Source organism: Ammospiza caudacuta, chromosome 1, assembly GCF_027887145.1.
Source record: "Ammospiza caudacuta isolate bAmmCau1 chromosome 1, bAmmCau1.pri, whole genome shotgun sequence".
NCBI classification, from domain to species: Eukaryota; Metazoa; Chordata; class Aves; order Passeriformes; family Passerellidae; genus Ammospiza; species Ammospiza caudacuta.
The window spans coordinates 70,680,041-70,697,953 of NC_080593.1; the positions used below are offsets into that span (position 1 = coordinate 70,680,041).

At 39.5% G+C, this 17,913-nt stretch overlaps 1 protein-coding gene across 3 annotated transcripts in view; it reads left to right on the forward strand.

The window, feature by feature from the left end:
* The window catches only part of DUSP22 (dual specificity phosphatase 22), a 43,202-nt gene that overhangs the window by 9,246 nt on the left and 16,043 nt on the right, over window positions 1-17,913 (forward strand). For 2 of the 3 annotated variants that reach the window (XM_058800345.1, XM_058800337.1), the window contains exon 3: window positions 4,493-4,575. In XM_058800345.1, coding sequence (XP_058656328.1) covers window positions 4,493-4,575 — 83 coding nt within the window. Of the gene's footprint in view, window positions 1-581; window positions 672-4,492; window positions 4,576-17,913 lie in introns of those variants that run through there. The other variant, XM_058800328.1, reaches the window with a different exon arrangement.

Genomic DNA, 17,913 nt, shown 5'->3' on the forward strand with positions numbered 1-17,913 from the left:
TCCTGAAATCCCCCTAAGCTGACAGAGCTTGAGTATGTCTCTGAAAACCTTTCCTGAATAAGCACAGATTTTGGCATGTGTTCAAGTGCTTTTTATCTCACAGGCTCTATAAGCATGACTCAGCTCATCAGTAGCACATGAAAAGTGTGGTATGCTCTTGAGAGCTTATATTTGAGATTTCACAGCTAGAGGGCAGGAAAATTCAAGAAGAACCATAGATGTCCATATAAAATACAAGACTGAGTCTGGTCTGAAAGCCCAGAAGGAAACGGCACTTGAGATTTTTCTTTGAAAGTGAAGGAGTAGTTATTTCTTTGCAAATGGCAGAGTAGCAGGCTAAGAGAGAAAAATGAGGGAAAAGAAAGAGGAAATTAACTCCTCTTTCTGCCTCTGGTTTTGGAGAAGATTTGTTTTGTTTCATTTGTACCTTACAGATGAAATGCGGTCCTCTCAAAAGACAAAGAATTTATTGTGAGACTGCATGTCCACTTGTCTTCTGCACTGGAGACCCGATGGCCCTTGAAAGTCACCTGTGCTCACAACAAAAATGGTTGCTTTGTTCCTTAAGGGATTGACAGGACAGCCTGGTTCTCTGCACAAATGGAAAACAAAATCTGTTTCTTCTGATGAGAGATTCTTCGTGGATGTTCAGCTTGCTTCCAAGCCAAGAGGTGTGGCAGTAGCAGAAACCAGAGAATCAAGAGTGTTTCTACCTTGAATATTAAAGAGCTTGTGTCCTTCCTTGTTTGTAATCATTCAAGGTTTTTTCCATGGAATATTTGGGGGCTTTTTAATTTGAAGGGGAAAGCCACAATATGAGGTTTAATTTCCCCAAAGAGTCCAGTGTTGCTGTAGATGGTCTGGAGAGTCTTGGGGAAGTTTCTGCCCTTCCCATTACTAAGTGTATAAAAAGACAATGCCCACCAAGTAGTTCTGCTGTGTTTCTAAAGTCAGTTAATTCCTGTTCTCATCTGCTTACTAATTTTTTTTAAGTTACGTTTCCTAAGGCTTTATATTAGATACTGAAAACAGGAGAGGATGGAGGTACCATTTACTTTTTCAGCTTCACCTTTTGAAGAAAGACTATTGGTATTCCCTGAAACAGAGTACTCACCTATTTCCCCACCTTTCTTGTTCCCCAAAAAGGCCCTTCTAAGAGGATGGGACAAAATATATTTTAGAACAAAGTGTGAAGTGGAGACAGGAGAGGTTGAGGTTTTGTTCATGTACACAGTTTGTGTGTGTGTCTGTAACTGCACATAATTGGATTCAGGAACAAAGCTCTCCTGATGGGAAACTATTCCCAGTAATAGCTCTTAGTGCTCTGAACCACTACAGAGGATGTTCTTCTTTAGGTGGCTGTCTCTCTATCTAGCTCTCTCCAAAGCAGAAGAGAAAGTGCAGACAAAATTTTGCTTTATATAATAAAAACAAAAAGATGTGATGTTGATGAAATTGTCTCTACACATCTGCAGATTGAGACTTAATACTGCTGTACATGCTGGGCTGACTTGCTTTGTCTAAGAGGCAGTCCTTATCCCTCACCTTGCATTTCTGTGGAGGCACTAAAATACTGAAGAAAGAGAGGATGGTTGTAGGTACATTTGAGACTTCACCACTGTAGTACTGGAGTTTTTCAGTCATTGATGTGCCTTAACTGCAGTGGTTGGAGCTGTGTCTCTTTTGCTGACTGGGATGGAAGCACACTGCACTAGGTGATTTTCTCCCCAGCACACAGTAAGGCTTCCCAGAACTGGAGGGAGACAAATTCTGAGGCCCCAGTCCCATTTTGATGACTTTGGCATTGGTTTTGTATATAAGTGTTTGTAGCTCTCTGCGTGAGTAGAGGTCAAGCTTGGAGTCACAGTATGAAACTGAGGGAAAAAGGCTAAATGTGGGAGGGAGAGAGGAAGACTTCCCCAGTGTGAATTGTGTCATTTTGTGTAAAGAGAGAGAATTTCCCAAAGGCTTAGCTCAAAAGTCCACATCTGCATTAGCTGAGAAGCATTTTGCTGTATGACACAGAATGTTAGGTAAGCTGTTGTGTTACTGCATTTGAGGCACCCTTTAGAGTATGCACAGGAGGGGGCTCTGGTAGGTAGGATTAATCATAACATTTGAAAATGGGGTGTTTCACACTGTGATTTCAAAATGTGAGCTTGCATGTGCTTGTACAGCATTGTGCTACAGCAAAGAAGTTAGAATTGCTGTGGTGGTGGTGGTTCTTTTGGTTTTTGGTGGTTCTTTACATAACTTGTAAATTTTTTTTTTTTTGTTATTTATGGTATAAGACTGTGAGTGACAGGATATCTTATTTGTACTGCTGTTTAAATAGCCTTATCTGTAGTATCTGTAGAGACTTAAGGCAGGTGCTGGGGAACCAGGGGAATTTCCCCTTTGTAAACTGTTTGAAGTTTAGATCCAGAAGTAGCTGGGAAGCTTTTTCTCCTCTACTTTAGTGAATTGAATGCTTATTTCCCAAATATATTAAGGACTTGTTGGCTACCTGGTGATGTATGTCTGGGATGGCTATTTCCAGCTTGTTTCTAGGAATATCTGAAATCTCAGTGTGTAGTTTTGATTTGCTGAGATTCCTTTAGCCCAAGTCTCTGTTAACTGAAGAACTAAGGTATTTCAGTCTTTTTGAGTTGTACTATGTCCATTAGGCCTTTCAAACTAATTCAAAGCGGTCAGCATTTAATTTGGATCATATCTTCTTTTAAAGCAGTTTGCCTTGTGTGGCAAGACATTTCTTACCACATAGATCATACTGATAATTAGAGATTGGGGTCTCATTGTGCTAGGTGTACCTTAACACCATGAATTCCAGCCAGCAGGCTCTGAAGTCTGCCCTTAGTCTTTGTAAGACAGAAAACTGATTTTTAGGGGCACTTAGGCTGGTTTCTGGGTTTCCAAATCCTTGACTGCTTAGGCATTCCCTAAGGAATTGAGACTGTCCTACAAACTGTTAAAAAATCTGAAGGTCAGGTGGATTGGAGGATGTTGCCTGGCGAGCATTAGCATTTCTTCTTTGAAATGTTTTCTCTGAGATTTTTAGGAAATTTTATTTGTTCTGTGAAGCTAGGCTTTAATTCTGTTTCAGATAGAATTTGTGTTAATTCTCTCCTGAAGGATTAGGCATCTGTGTTGGTCATGCAGGCTTGAGCAGTAGTGAATAAAATCCTTGCAGTTTTAACTATTTTCTTCATTTTATTAGCTGTAGAGAAGCTTGCATAATTGGATTAGGTTTAAATTTCATTGCTTGTTACTGTGCTCTCTTGAATCTTGTCTATGGGGCAGTATAATTAAATGTCCAGCTCTTCTTTGTGATGTAGAGAATTGAAACTTTATAGTAGGTGGATAAGACGACCCAAGAGATGCTAATTGAACTCTTGCCTGTACATAAAGAACGTACAGGTGATGCTATTATTTTTGTACCTAGAGAGAGCCGCTTAGAAACCTTTGTGGTCAGTGCTCTCTTTTTGTGTGCAACCAGGCTAATGTGAAAAGATTGTATGGGCAGGTTTCGAAGGCAGGTGTTCCCATCACAAAACCACTGCTGTACTTACCATGGTGTGCTGTGCCATTCTCTAGCAAAAAGGTCAAAAGTAGATGGGCACAAGCTAACTTTGACCTGTATTGGTGGTTCTTTCAGGTTGTTTTTTGACTTGCTGATAGTTTGATATGGGGAAAGTTGCTCACTGATGACAGATAGTCTATTTTACCCTTTTTTCTCATAGAATCAAGCCCATGGTGTTGCCGTATCTAGCATCAAATTTTCAGTCACCTCAGTTTTCTTTCCAGTTTTGAATGTCTGAAACCCCTTGGTTACAGGTCTAGGAACCACCTTTTCACAACTGCATTTCCTTGCTGTAGCATTTTGCTTTTTTATACATTTGTTGTATTTATCACCTGTCTCTCTTTAGACTTAAAATTATCATTTGTATTGGCTGAATGCACATTTTTCTCTGCTGGTTCACAGAAAGTAAGAATCTTGTTATTGTCATGGCTTGTCTGCAGAGACCTCAATTCAAGTGGTATGGTTGGCTTCCCTTCTCAGACCTGGATATCACAGGGTCTGTTTCCCAAGTGAAAATGTATTCCCTGAAGGGGGATTTGTGGGTAGAGAGGAGGTCAGATATTTCTTGTACAGCTCCGAGTGCACGTTCAGATGGCCATCACCTGCACACAGGCATGCACAGACTTACATTTCAGATGCAAAATACATGAAACTTCTGACTTGAGAACACATTCCTGAGTCACTTAAGCTTGGTCTTTATATAGTATATAATTTGTTTTGGAGTTAGAAGGGTGTCTTCCCGTTACCCACTCTGATGATTATGTTCTAGAACAGCTGCATTTGAGGTTTTGCCTGACTTTATGCTGCTTCAAAAGGAAATGTATCAACAATAAGTAACTTTTCAACATGCACAATGGGAATGCTATTTCAAGAGATTAAAAAAATTATCTTCCTTTTTTCCCTCTGTCACAGATGCCCGAGATGTAGAGCAATTGAGTAAGAATAACATTACGCACATTCTTTCAATCCATGACAGTGCCCGCCCTATGCTTGAGGTAAGAGTTGTGGGGGACTCCACAGTAAATCATTCCTTTGCAGTTGACTGTCATAGTCATCTTTGGATTAATTTTTTTTTCTGTGCAATTGATGTTTTGAGACTGATTTTCTTGAAAGCTGTAGTTTTGAGATCCAGCCACAGGTTTTGTTGTTGCTGCTGTTATAACAACAAGAAATGTAACTGACAAGGGAAGAGAACTACACTGTCAATCTGTATAACACAATAATGGGATTATGTTATTAATTTAATAGTACAGGTAAGTTTCCTTCTGTGTGGAGTTTAAGCATCACATAAACAACATTCCTTCCCCAGTACTAACCCTTCTGTGTACTTGGGCCCTTTCCTTAAGTCTTTTTGGCAGATGGGTTTGCAGTCCTTTTCTATGTCAAATTGCCTTATTTAGGCTTGGAGTGTAGGAGGAACCAGTGATCCTCACATAATAGATCTAAAATAGCAGGGCATCTGTAGTCTCCAAAACTTTACATAAAGTATTATTCCCATTTTACTGAAGGGAAACTCATCTGAAGACCCATATTTACTGTGTTATCTTGAGCAGAGAAGGAGCTGGGAGCAGGATACAGGTCTCTCTTGTTGGAATGCTATGATTTCTTCTTTACATCAGCTTACCTTGGAGGAGAGTCTGCCTGGGCTTTGCTACATCTTAAAATCTGGCTATTTGATTTATGTCAGGAACTATTATCCTCTAAAATTTGTTCATTCCTTCCCTGCATTCCACTTCTCATGAAATGTGGCAAAATCATGGGTAAGGCAGTAGTTGGTGTTAGCCCTCATATGCTGCTGGGAATCTCCGCTTTTCTTTTTCTTCATGCAAAATATCTCCAGCGATTTCAGTTCTTAAACTACAGAATTTCCACTTCTCCCAGGCAATTCAATAGGTAAGCCAAATGAGAGGTGTCCCCAGCAGTCACAGTCAACACCAGTATCAAGGTAATGGTGAACTCTGGGTTGACCTTGAATTTATAAATGTGCTGAAGCAGATTTATAAATGTGCTTTAGCTGTTAGCTTTGTTACACTGTCCATTTGACTTGTGTTGTGCCTGATGCTTGTTAAGTCTGAAACAGACTGAATTTCAAGAGTGCTTTTAGTTGAAGAGATAAACTTTTGTGCTGAGTAAAGGAGATGCCATGTTGCCTCTAGGGTGCTGGTCTTTAAAATGAATGGAATTTTGTTTTGTTTTATCATGATTAGAAAACTAGGAAGACAGATCAACTCCATGGTACGGATCAGCTGCAGCCTCAGGCCAGTGCTTCTGGTGGTGGTGGTGGTGGTAGTTTTGGCAGCCCACACACCACCTCCTTGCTTGTGGTGATGCATCTGTTTGTGAGACTGCATGGTAAATAGAACTGGGAGCTTTTGTGGTTTAAATGTAACCAGGGCACCATTTCTTCCTCTAGTTACCACCACAAAGTCATGAAGGATTATGTTTACCCAGCTCTGTTCCCAATCTGGTTCACAGCAGTGTCTCAAAAGTAACAGTGGCACATGAACAAACACATGAACAATATAACTGCTTGAGGATGGACTTGCTTTAATTACCCCTGCTTCCAACTGTGCCTTCGATTTTCTCTGCATACAGTATAGTTCTTTTAAAACTCCTCCCCAGTTCCTAAAGTAGTGTAAGGATTTCAAATTCCATTTCTTTGGGAGCTGAGCTAATTTTGACTACACCATCAGTCATGGTCTTACTGCCGTAATTGTGACTGAATGCTTCTGTTTAGGAACAAGAGCCTAGAAAACTTTTGCTAGGTTTGGTTACTTCCTTTGTTATTTACATCTGTGCCAGGTTTTAGGTGGGTTTGTTTACAGCTTGTGTGTCCACATTGTGCTTGGGGATTGTTCTCATGTCCACTGAAATCAGATAGAAATGTTTTCCCTAATTGTATCCCTCACCAGCTTTCTCCCCAAATTTCACTTGTGGAAAGTGGTTACTTTTTGTTCAGAAATCATCTGATGTTATTCAGACTTCTAAACATGCAATTGCAGTGATGAGGAAATATCTTTTCCTTGAGATTCCGTGTTTCATGTGTATGCATTTATGTGAATGCTGATCACCTGTCAAAAGCTGCCTTTGCTTCTGCAGTAGTTGCCTTTGTCTTTAGCTAAGAATATTTTATCTCCAGAATTCCCTAGTCCTGTAGGAGATGTAGGAACCTGTAGGAAATTCTACAAATAATTCATTAGACCAAGCTTTCTGTGCATGCTAAGGAAGGTAAGTGTTTTTAGACATTGAAAAGCCAGTACTGTATTTGTAGCATGTTATCAAAGAGTATTTGGTCTTGTCTGACCCTGTATGGAACAAAGAATATGGATGCATGCTTTAGCTCTCAGAAGTCACAAATTAACCACATCTTGCTTGTCAGATTTTGAAGTTTCATCCCTGTTTTGATGCAATAATACATCTGAGTGGAGCACTTAAAGTGGTTTATCAGAAGTACTGATTCTATACACAGTGGGTCTTGTGGATAGAGAATGCGAATGCCTAATCTCTCTTTGTCATTCATAGTCAAAAATGCAATACTCAAGAAATGGAAACAAGCATCAGTCTATGCGATGAACACCAACGTGCTATGGATTGTAAAACTGTTTTCTACTGCAGTAACTCGAGGCATTGTCCCTCTCTGTGATGTTACAGACTGTTTTTACCTGGTTGTTTGAAATGCTCACAGTACCTTTTAAAAAGTATGCTTTCCTGTGTGACTTAGGTTTTGGGTATAGGTTGCTTCAGTTCCTTCTAAGTTAGTAAGCTATTAGAAAATGATTGAAGAGTTTCACAATAACGTATTATATTAGTTAGGTTACATGTGCCTACTGAGATATACTTTAAAAAAAGTTTTCTTATAGAAATTTGCTTTTGGACATTATCTCAATCACCGTTTACAAACCCTTATGGATGTCTGATTCATGGTGGCTCATAATCAAAGTTTAGGAAGTCATGAGTACTTTCAAACTGGAATAACAGGAAAAAGTAGGTATAAAAGTGGTTGAATTCTAAGATTTCTTACACCTTTAGACGTGGCTAGCTTGCATTAAGTGAAGATACAGAATTGTTTGTAAGACTTCAAGTGATTTACAATGGAAAAAAATTGCCAAAATCTGGCCTGAACTATCTTGCTATATTCCATATTCTTTAGTTCTTTTGCATAAAATGTTTCAAATAAGTTTTTCCTCTAATAAAACTGACTTTGAAATATATTCAGAGAGCATTCTAAGGCTATTTTTCCAACAAAGTGTACCATTATTACACAGGATATTAGGCAGTTTGGTGAGAATTTTGTAGTTTAAAGATGCATGTTTATATCTCCTGTGATACAAATATCTATCTTATGGAAAACCCTATGGGTAGAAGGTAGCATGTCCAAGAGAAAGGTGTGCATGCCATATAGAACCAGGTTTGTTATTTCAGATGTAATGAGTGAGAGCAGTGTCCAGCAGCACCACGTGTGCTCCCTCAGATGCACAGGGGCAGCAGCCTTGGTGAATCAAGTTGTTTCTTTCAGAGCCCTTTGGATGACTGCCCATGGGACACTCACAGATGTTTTATAAATCCACATAAGAGCCGTGAACAGAGGAGAATAATTAGTTTTCTTGCCACCTGCTTTTTCTATTCTATTTATCCATTAGTTTAGGTTTTAAAATTTCTATTCAGAATATGAGACGCTGAAAGGTAGATGGGGAAATATGTCTCCAAGTCTGCTTTAGATAATAGCATGTCTGGCAGTGGCCTGTAGGATCCATCCAACAAGTTGTCTTGTGTCTAGACTTCTGTAAGGCCTTTGATATAGTACCCTGCAACATCCTTCTCTAAATTGGAGAGGTGAATGTGATGGCTGGACTGTCTGGTGGATGAGGAATTGCTTTTATGGTCGCATCCAGAGGGTCAATAGCTCAATGTCCAGATGGAAACCAGTCATGAGTGGTGGCCCTCAGGGGTCTGTACTGGAACCACTGCTGTTTAATATCTTCATCAATGACATAGAGGGATCGAGTACACCCTCAGCACATTTGCAAATGACAAAAATTTTTGTTCCAGTTGCTCAAATTAAGGTATGTAAAGGTAAATCTTGTTAATCTTAACAGGAGAATATGGTTGCAGTCCACTGAGGTGTTTGTCTCTGGATTTTCCAGGTGTTTAACTGTCTTCTGGGGTTTATATGGAGATGAATATGGGCCCAAACTAAATAGACTGTTCATGTGGATTGTACAGCAGCTTGAAAACAGCTGTATCTCATTCTGGAAAATGTAGGCTGTGGTGGACAGTCATGTCCAAGAAGCTGAATTTACAAGCATTCTTACTCATTCTCTTATCATTCCTCCCCACAACCATGAGTTTAAATGCTGGTAGAAGGAAGAATGCTTCCTATGCTGCACTGGGCAGTGGCTGCTGTTTGCAAAGCAGGAAGGAGGACAGTGTGAGGCCTGGGAGAGGGAGGAGTGCTGAGTTGTTCCTGTCAAACAGGGGCTCAGACCCTGTCCCAGGGAGATGTCATCCCCAAAGAGAGGCAGGGATGGATAGGCATTCTGTGGGTCCCATTTCTGTGTGGAAAGTCCATATCAGGATTGTATGTCATTGTGGCTGGCAAATAACGTGTCTCAGATTCAGACTGGAAGGAAGCAAGGCTTTGAGTGTGTGGGTTATTGCTGGAATATATTTTCAGAGGTAAAGGTGGGTTTTCTCATATGCTCCTTTTTTGTGTGGAAGTGGATTCAGGTGAGGCTGGGTTGTAGCAGTCTTTACGCTTTGCATTTTAGAGCCGGAGCATTTCACAGTGCTCGGTCTGTCTGAGACATTTTGAGGTGCCAGTTGTGGTGACTGTTGTGAGCATTGCAGACACCTGTCCATCAGTCAGGAAATGGACTGAAACCAGCAGCTTCTTTCTCACAGTCCACCACACATTTGTCAGTTGCCAGTAATCTTGCTGCTGCTCTTGACCTGCACCAGGGGTTTGATCTAGTAAATGTATGAATCCCATTACCAGTCGCCTGTGATTGTGGAGTCCTTTGGCATTAATTTATTTATAGCATTATCATTGTCAGATTGACTCCTGCTATGTCACAGGAAGCTTTAATGCTGCACTCATCTGGTAGACATCATAATGATCACAGTAATGTAGGTTTTAAATCAACAAGAGTTCATGTGGGCATGCCTGTACTGTCCCCTGCCACAGAAGCTCTCAGTTGTTCCCTCAGTTAATGAGGAACTGCATTAAGATTAGCTTTTTGCATGTGTGCTGCCTCTGTATGCACGTCAGTTTTCTTTCTTTGTTTTCTGTGGCTTCAGAATATTTGTTTGGTTTTTATTTTCAGTAGTTGATCTTTTCCCCCTCATTCTGCAGTTATCCAGAGCACCCTAAGAGGACAGTTATCTGTTTTTCCTTTGTATTCTGATGCCATTAACAATATTGTCTTAATCTGCTACATGCTGTCTCCAGAGCAGTGGTTTTCCCCTCTTTTTTCCTGAATTTGATTACCTAAATAAGTGTTGATAGGGTGGGTGGGTGGGTGGGTGGAGGGATGGGGAAGGCAGAGAAAAGCTGGTTGCTGGCTGAACTACTATGTGGGGTTTTGAGCAGCACAATATAGAAAAGACATTGAGCTATTGGAGAGTGTCTAAAGAAGGGCCATGAGGATGGTGAAGGGCCTTGAGGGAAAGCCTTATCAGGAACAGCTGAGGTCACTTGTTCTGTTCAGCCTGGAGAAGAGGAGACTCAGGGGTGACCTCATTGTGGTCTTCAGCATCCTCAGGAGGGGAAGTGGAGGGATAAGTACTGATCTCTTCACTCTCATGACCAGGACTTAAGGAAACAGCATGAAGCTGGGTCAGGGTAGGTTTAGGTTGGTTTTCAGGAAAAAAGTTTTTCACCCAGAGGGTAGTTGGGCACTGGAACAGGATCCCCAGGGAAGTGGGCACAGTAACAAACCTGTCAGAGTTCAAGAATTGTTTGGACAACACTCTCAGGGAATATGGTGTAATTCTTGGGGTGTCTTGTGCAGGGAGGTGAACTGAATGATCCTGATTGGTCTCTTCCAACTTGGCACAATCTATGATTTTTAAATCTCTTTTGTCCAGTCTATCAGTTTATGCAGCCTGCACAACTTAAATGAAATGTGTCTTTGGAAATAAAGAACTTCTCAGACAGGTTGTCTTATAAAGAATTTTAAATACTTTTTTCCTTTCAAATTGTAAAATTTTTATTCTAATAGAAATAGGGTTTCAAAAACTTAGTCTGAAAGGGAACTGAAAGGGCACAACAGTTAAAAAGCTCTGTGATGATCTTTTAGAAAAATCTTTCATACTCCCTGAGTAAACAGTTAAATGCATTAATAGAATACAGACAACGAAAAGATGCTGTAACTGGAACAGAACCAGTAAGTGTGAGGAATAGAAGTTGTGGAAAAATGAGGATGATGTGGAGAAGATGTATAACTTCTCTGCACCAGATTAATCACTGCTGAATGCTGTGGTATACCTGTTTCATAAGGTATTAAGGATGAGAAGCTTGCAACTGGGGAAATCACAAGAGGAAGTGCTGAATCAAGATTATGAATTAAAAATAAAGTGTACAACTGGCTGCTAAATTCAGACCTTTGGAAGATAGTGAGGAGCTAAATGAACACCTATGAAAAACTGAGAAATGTTTATAAGATCAATGGTCATAGCCTGAAGACCTGGTATAGATAATGGATTCATACCAGTTTGCATTAAGATATGGAATCTTGCTTCATATTTTTCAAGCCTGGCTGAATGTTGTAAGTCTTAATGCAGTTTTAGCTGAGCTTGATAATCTTGCATGTTTACCCATGATCTTTAGACTATACGTGTGTTTTTTTAAGAAAGCAAAGTCAGCTGTTTTAGAAGAACTGAACTGGCAGCTCTGGTACAGTGCAGGTAATCTGTTAAGCACAGTTTGTGGATTGCATTTTTGCAGCTATTTAGGTTCTGACTGTAGAAACCTATAATATCTGCAGTAAGCACTTAATATGATAAATTTGGCCTTATCTCCCTTAAGTTTTCTGATTCTCTCATTCTATTAAAAGTTTGGGGAAACTTCTTTCTCTCATGGCTGCACTTTCTAGATTGAGTTAATATTTTTATGTGTACGTATAAAAGGAATTACTCTTGAAAAAAAGGAAAAAGAATCCTGTGTTATGCCCCTAGTTTCCCCAGCTGATAACTTTGGAAGTGCTGAAAGCTGCTTTAGTGATTTGTTTTGTAGTCATAGATTCAGAGAATGGCTTGGATTAGAAGGGAATTTAGAGACCATCTCATTCCAACCGCCTGCTTTGGACAGGGACACCTTCCACTACACCAGATTGCTCAGAGCCCCATCCAGCCTGGCCGTGAACACTTACAGGGATGGGGCACCCACAGCTTCCCTGAAAAGCCTGTTCCAGTGTCTCACCCTCACAGTAAAGAATTTCTTCCTATAATCTAATCTAAACCTATTGTCTTTCAGTTTTAAGTAATTTTCCCTTGTCCTATGACTACATGCTCTTGTAAAAAGTCCCTCTCCATTTTTCTTATAGGCTCCCTTCGTGGACTAGAAGGCCATAATTAGGATACCCCAAAGCTTTATCTTTACCAGGCTGAACAATCTCAATTCTCTCAGCCTTTTCTTCTAGGAGGGGTGCTCCATCCCTTTAAACATCTCAGTAGCCCTCCTGTGGACTCTGTCCAGCAGGTCCATGTGCTGGGCTGTGTTGAGCTTTTCATCCACCAGCACCCCCAAGTCCTTCTTGGCAGGGCTGCCCTTAATCTGTTCATCCTTCACTCTCTGAGGCCTGTCCTCACACAGATTCTAGTCCAGAAAGCATTTGTCTGGACTCAAAGACATATCACTGCTTAACATGAAGTAACTAAAAAGGGAAATACTGGGAAACCAATCAGCTGTAATTTTATTTTTTTTAAACAAAACACAAAACATCAACATATGTTTATTCTGGAGAGATACTGCTCAGGAAGTGAAAACAGCCAATCTGTTAAAACTGTATTGCAATATTGGATAGCATGCAGAAGTCTTGAACTGTAAAAGGCCTTTCATTTATGAAAATTGCGTCTTGATGACATGACAATTGAAGGCCCTGCTGGGTATCACTGGGCAACATGTATAGGCTCTGTTGTCATTGAGATCCAACCCAAACATTTACAGGAACTGTTAAAGAGGGAGATGGCAAGACAGCCTTCAAAATCAGAGGTGCTAATATCATATAGCAAGGTCATGGCTGTTGTATAAAGACCAGCTCTACAAATTAATAATTTTGTCAAGTTGGACTGTTGCATTTCCATCTGTAGCACTCATATATCACCAGTGTTAGAAGCTGTTGGTTTTCAGCCATTGTGTTAACTTCAAGAGAAAGTGTACAAGCACTTCTTCTAGCAAAACCCCTTAGCTTTCCTCTGTGATGTTTCACTGTCTTTTCATGGTAAAGGTTTCCCCTCATGAGATGTTTCAGACCATGCTGAGCAAAACAGCTACCGTTTTTCTTTCAGGTGTAGCAGCACCAGGGGATTCTAGTTTGAAGTAATGCCCTGTCTGGGGCATTGATTCTGCTTGTGAAGTTGGCAGCTCTGACTAATTTTTCAAATATTACCCCAGTAGCCCACTAAGAAGCCACCAGCAGACTTGCACAAAGCAGCTTTTAAAGTGTGTCAGACCAGGCCTTCATGATGGGGTCCCCCTGGCAGAGGCTGCTCTGGTGATGTGCTAAATTAGTTCACAGTTTGACTTGCTCATCACACATGATGTGTCAAGGGAGGCACATTCCTGCCATGGCAGGTGGCAGGGAGGAGAGGATGAAGACTGCTTGGAGCTTTCAGTGGTGAGCTCTTTGCATGAGGGATGTTGAGACCTGTAGATGTCTGGTGTTTCTGACTGCTTGGTTATAGTGTTATCCAGAACAGGACAAGTGCTCTGACCTGCCTCTGCAGAGGACACAATGTGGAATGTGTTAACCCACGCTTCTAATCACAGAATCATAGAATGGTTTGGGTTGAAAGGGACTTTAAAGATCATCTAGTTCCAACCCCCCTGCCACGGATGGGCAGGAACACTTTCCACTAAACCATCCAATCTGGCCTTAAACGTTTCTAGGGATGGTGAATCCACAGCTTCTCTAGGTAACCTGCTCTAGTGTCTCATCACCATCAGAGTAAAGAATTTATTTCTAGTATCTAATCTAAACCTCCTGTCTCTCAGATTGAGCCCATTGCCCTTTGTTCTGTCACTGTATGCCTTGTAAAAAGTCAAGTGAGCTTATTCCAGAGGTGTAGTGATCATGTTCCAGCATTCCCTTAAAGAAAGAGGCAGTTGGTATATTCTTTTATTTCAGCACTCAGGGACCCCCTTGAGGGTTCAGGGATAAGTGTGATTGCTAGTGCTCAGATATGCCCTGACATGCCTGGGAGCTTGAATAAATTTTATAGTCTAGGCAGACTAATAAAAGTCCTTCCTCTCAGCTGAAGACCTGTAAATACTCTTGGTGTGTCCTGAAGGAGATAAGCCACAATTTAATACAAAGTCATTAGTGTTTTCTCCCACTCTGCATTCTTTCATGAGACAGGTTAGAACGAGAATTCGGGATTAGAATTAGAAACAATAACCACAGCTCTGTGCAATTAAAAAAAAATCCTTAAATTTTCAAAATTTGCCTCTTTTAATTTTAGAGAAGAGAGATGGGGAAGGAGGGTTTTAACAGGACACTTTCTATTTGTGATTGGCACATTCCAGCCTTAGGTAGCTTTTCAGAAGTGTCACTGAGCCTACTTCCTTAGAAAACTATGAACCAGCATTGTAAAAAACTCTGACATTGTTTTATTCCTGATAGCAAGAATGAAACGTATGAATTCTATTGCAGAGGCATCCCATTTGCTGCTGTTCACATTGTTCATGTAATCGCAATTTTGTTTATAATATTTTTCAAAGCCATACCTGAGTGTGTTATTTGCTCAAGTCAATTAGTGGTTATCCTAGGCTGAAACACAAATGTATTTTCTATGAGTCATTAATAAAATCAGCACTAATGGTGATTGCTACAGAAAGTAACTGAAAGGACAAACAAACGGTTGAACGGTTTTCAGTTTAGCAGGTTCAGTTTGGTACATTACTGGACTAAACCCTTTATAAACTCTCATTGGTTTGGCTTGAGGAAGCTTTGTGCTGGCTGTTTCCCACTTTAGCTTTTTTGCTGAAATGCCCCTAAACAAAAATAAGTCCTCCTGTCCTCATCTGTTGATGTGACGACTCAAATTAACACATGGTTTTTGACTAACCTGAAAGAACTTGCCAGGTGCTGGAGGTTTTCTATTTGCATCTTGGTTCACAAATATAAGTTTAGGGTTTTATGTTTAAAAAAAAAATTCTTGGAAATCGTTGATGATATCTTTACATAAATTTAAATAGAGGAGTTTAATGCCAAAAATACAATTCTGCTCTTTTTAAACTTTTTTTTTACGGACCCTTCCCCCTACTCTTTGCCCTTGGGGAGCAGAAATTTTGTAATTTGAGGTTCTTTCCCTCAAAAAAAACTCCTCAACTTTTAAAATCTGACAGTCTAGACTCAGGCTTCCAATGCTAACTAGAAGCTCAGAAATGTATGTACAGCCGTGGCAAAGATGATATTCTGAAAAACATCTGTAAAAACATTACTGGAAAACCCACTGAACATGAAATAATGAGTAGCATTTTTTTGTCCTTCTTATTCTTGTGCAAGCTGTTTTGTGAGTGTTCATTTTATATAAGAATCACTGGACAGTTTCCTTTCACATATAAAGCTTATATTAGTATAGTTAAGATGTAATCAAACTGATTTTTATTCTCAATGACTTCAGAATATCTTCGATCTTTGCAAAGTAGCAGCCTTCTCCATAGGTGCTGCATTTGTGTTGCAGTACTTTTTGCACTTTATCCTGTTCAGAGCCGAAATCATTCTTGATATTGTACAATTCTTGATATTGTATAATTGAATTTGTGTGTGCTCTGCAAAGGTCCTGTTTTCAGTCATTGATCCATTAGCTGACACTTGGCACTTAGAGTGTCATTCTGCTACTGCAAAATTCTACAAGTTCTTCCAGAAAACCCCAAATGCCAGTTTTTACAAGTTTTGTTAAAATGAAGTTGGAGTTTTAAAAATGAGATTCTGTTTAAGTAGAATAGAAAGAGAGTTTTCCCTATACTAGACTGTTGTGTTCCTGAGCACTGAATGAAATACTGGTTTTAATAGCAAAGATGTAATTATCCTTTGAAAAACTAAAGATGTTGGGAGAGTCTTGTTCTTTAGTCTTACTGACTTTTCCAAATGTGACAAAACTGTTCAGTTTCCAACCTTAGTAAATCAACCTCTAAAATAATTAGAAGTTTGAATATTGACAGAATTCCATTAATATGTTATTGACTGTAGTGTAAAGCTTCGGCATATATATGTATGCACCTGAAATCTGGTTTAATCCCTTGATCTTCACTGCAGCAGAACTGGCTTATTAATTCCAGAATCAGTGATGAAAGTGTTGTTGTTTCTCAAACAACAGTGAATTTTAGAAATTTTACTTTACTCTCCCTTGTTTCAACTTTGACAATCTTGAAATCTGAATACTTGCCATAGTTTTGTTAGCTCTCACTGTATCGGTTTAACTGCAGCACTCAGTTTCAGGGCCTGCGAGAGAAATCTAGTTTTGGTGGTTACTCTGCTGAAACAGAAAACAGAAAAGTAAATTATATTTTATTTTACTGGTGTTTTTTGGGACAATGATAACTGATTAAATAACCAAAAGAAATGGAAGCACTGCTTTTATTTGATGGGGGCATCAGTTAGGATCGCCATGTAAGTGATAAGCAAAAAGTCTGGTGTGTGTGCGCGTATGTGTGTGTTGGAAGGTAGCGGTGTTTGGTGGTAAAGGTGATTGATGAAGAAAGGAAAGTGTGTAGTGATTTCAAAGTAAGAAGTGGAAAGCAGTAGTGAATTGAGATGAGCAGAAAAATGCTGTGTTCAGCATCTCATTGCCCTAGGAGCTTGGGTCTGTACCCATTCCATATGTTTGGGATGTTATATTACCTAATAATATACATAGATTCTGTGTAATTAAAAAGGCTGGAGCAATAGATTTTAATTGGGTACTCTGAGGAAAAGCGTGTTTGGAGAGATAAAACATGACTGACATAGTTGTCAGCTGAAGAAATTTTTGAATAAGAATATATATGCAAGAATATGCAATAAATAAAGGGGATGTATTACTTTGTATAGGATTTTAAATGATGTTTCTCTTTTCATCAGTTTTTAGGCTTTGCAAGCTTTTTCCTTTGTTTCGAATAAAAACCATGTTTTGAAATGAGCTGCTCTGTAGCTCCTAATTTAGTGTATGTAGGTGAAGTTGGCACAATGCCTGTTTTGAGTTGTTCTGTCCTTCCTTCACTGAATAATTTTACAGAATTTTAATTCTTAGGGAACAAAGTGTTCTTAATTTAAAAAGAGGTAAATAAAGACTTCCATATGGTTGGTGTAAAATTTGTATTTGTCTTTCCATCTTTATTAGTATGTGATTTTGGTTCAACTAGGATATTGCATCTGCAACTGGATTGAGGTTTATTTAATGAAACTGCTGACTAGAGACTAATTTGGAGCCTGTTGAAATTTTCACAAGAAGCTGGTTTTAACAGTCTTTGATTTAGCTACTCTGTTGTAGTCACTGTTCCAATGATTGTTGCCACCTAACATTTTATGCTTTGCAGTTTGAGAATGGCAAACAAACTGCTAAGTAAGAAAATAGTGGTGTTTCTGTCTTTCTTGCATGCTAGTACCCTATATTAAATGTTGTAGTTAGCTGTTTGTTTGCTTGGCATAAACTGTTCTGCTTGAAAGGTCCCTTTGGGGACCTTCTTTGACAGTACCTGCAGGCTATGTGCACAGGTAAGACGCTAGTGTCTTGGGGCACAGATACACAAATATTATGACCCTGGGTAGTTTTTTTCCAAAAAGAGTCACAAACAGCAGGGTTCAGCAATTGTGTCTTCCTATTGCTGATATGTTTAAAAAAAAGAAAGTCTGTACAGTATGTGTGAGGAAAATCTTAATTCCAGCAATCAACGTAAGAATATCTACACAAAAAATCCCGAGTCTCATGTATGAATACCTGCCTCATACAATCTTGTGGTGATGTTGTATTTCAAGTATCCAATTATGATGAATGGTATTTGATCCTATTATTATAATTATTATTTCAACCAAGAGAAGCAAAACTAGATGGTAGGGTGGGATCCTCAGGAGTTACCAACTCTGGCCAAACAGTGTTTGGCTCGAAGTTGCTGAGAGTTTCAATGTTGATTT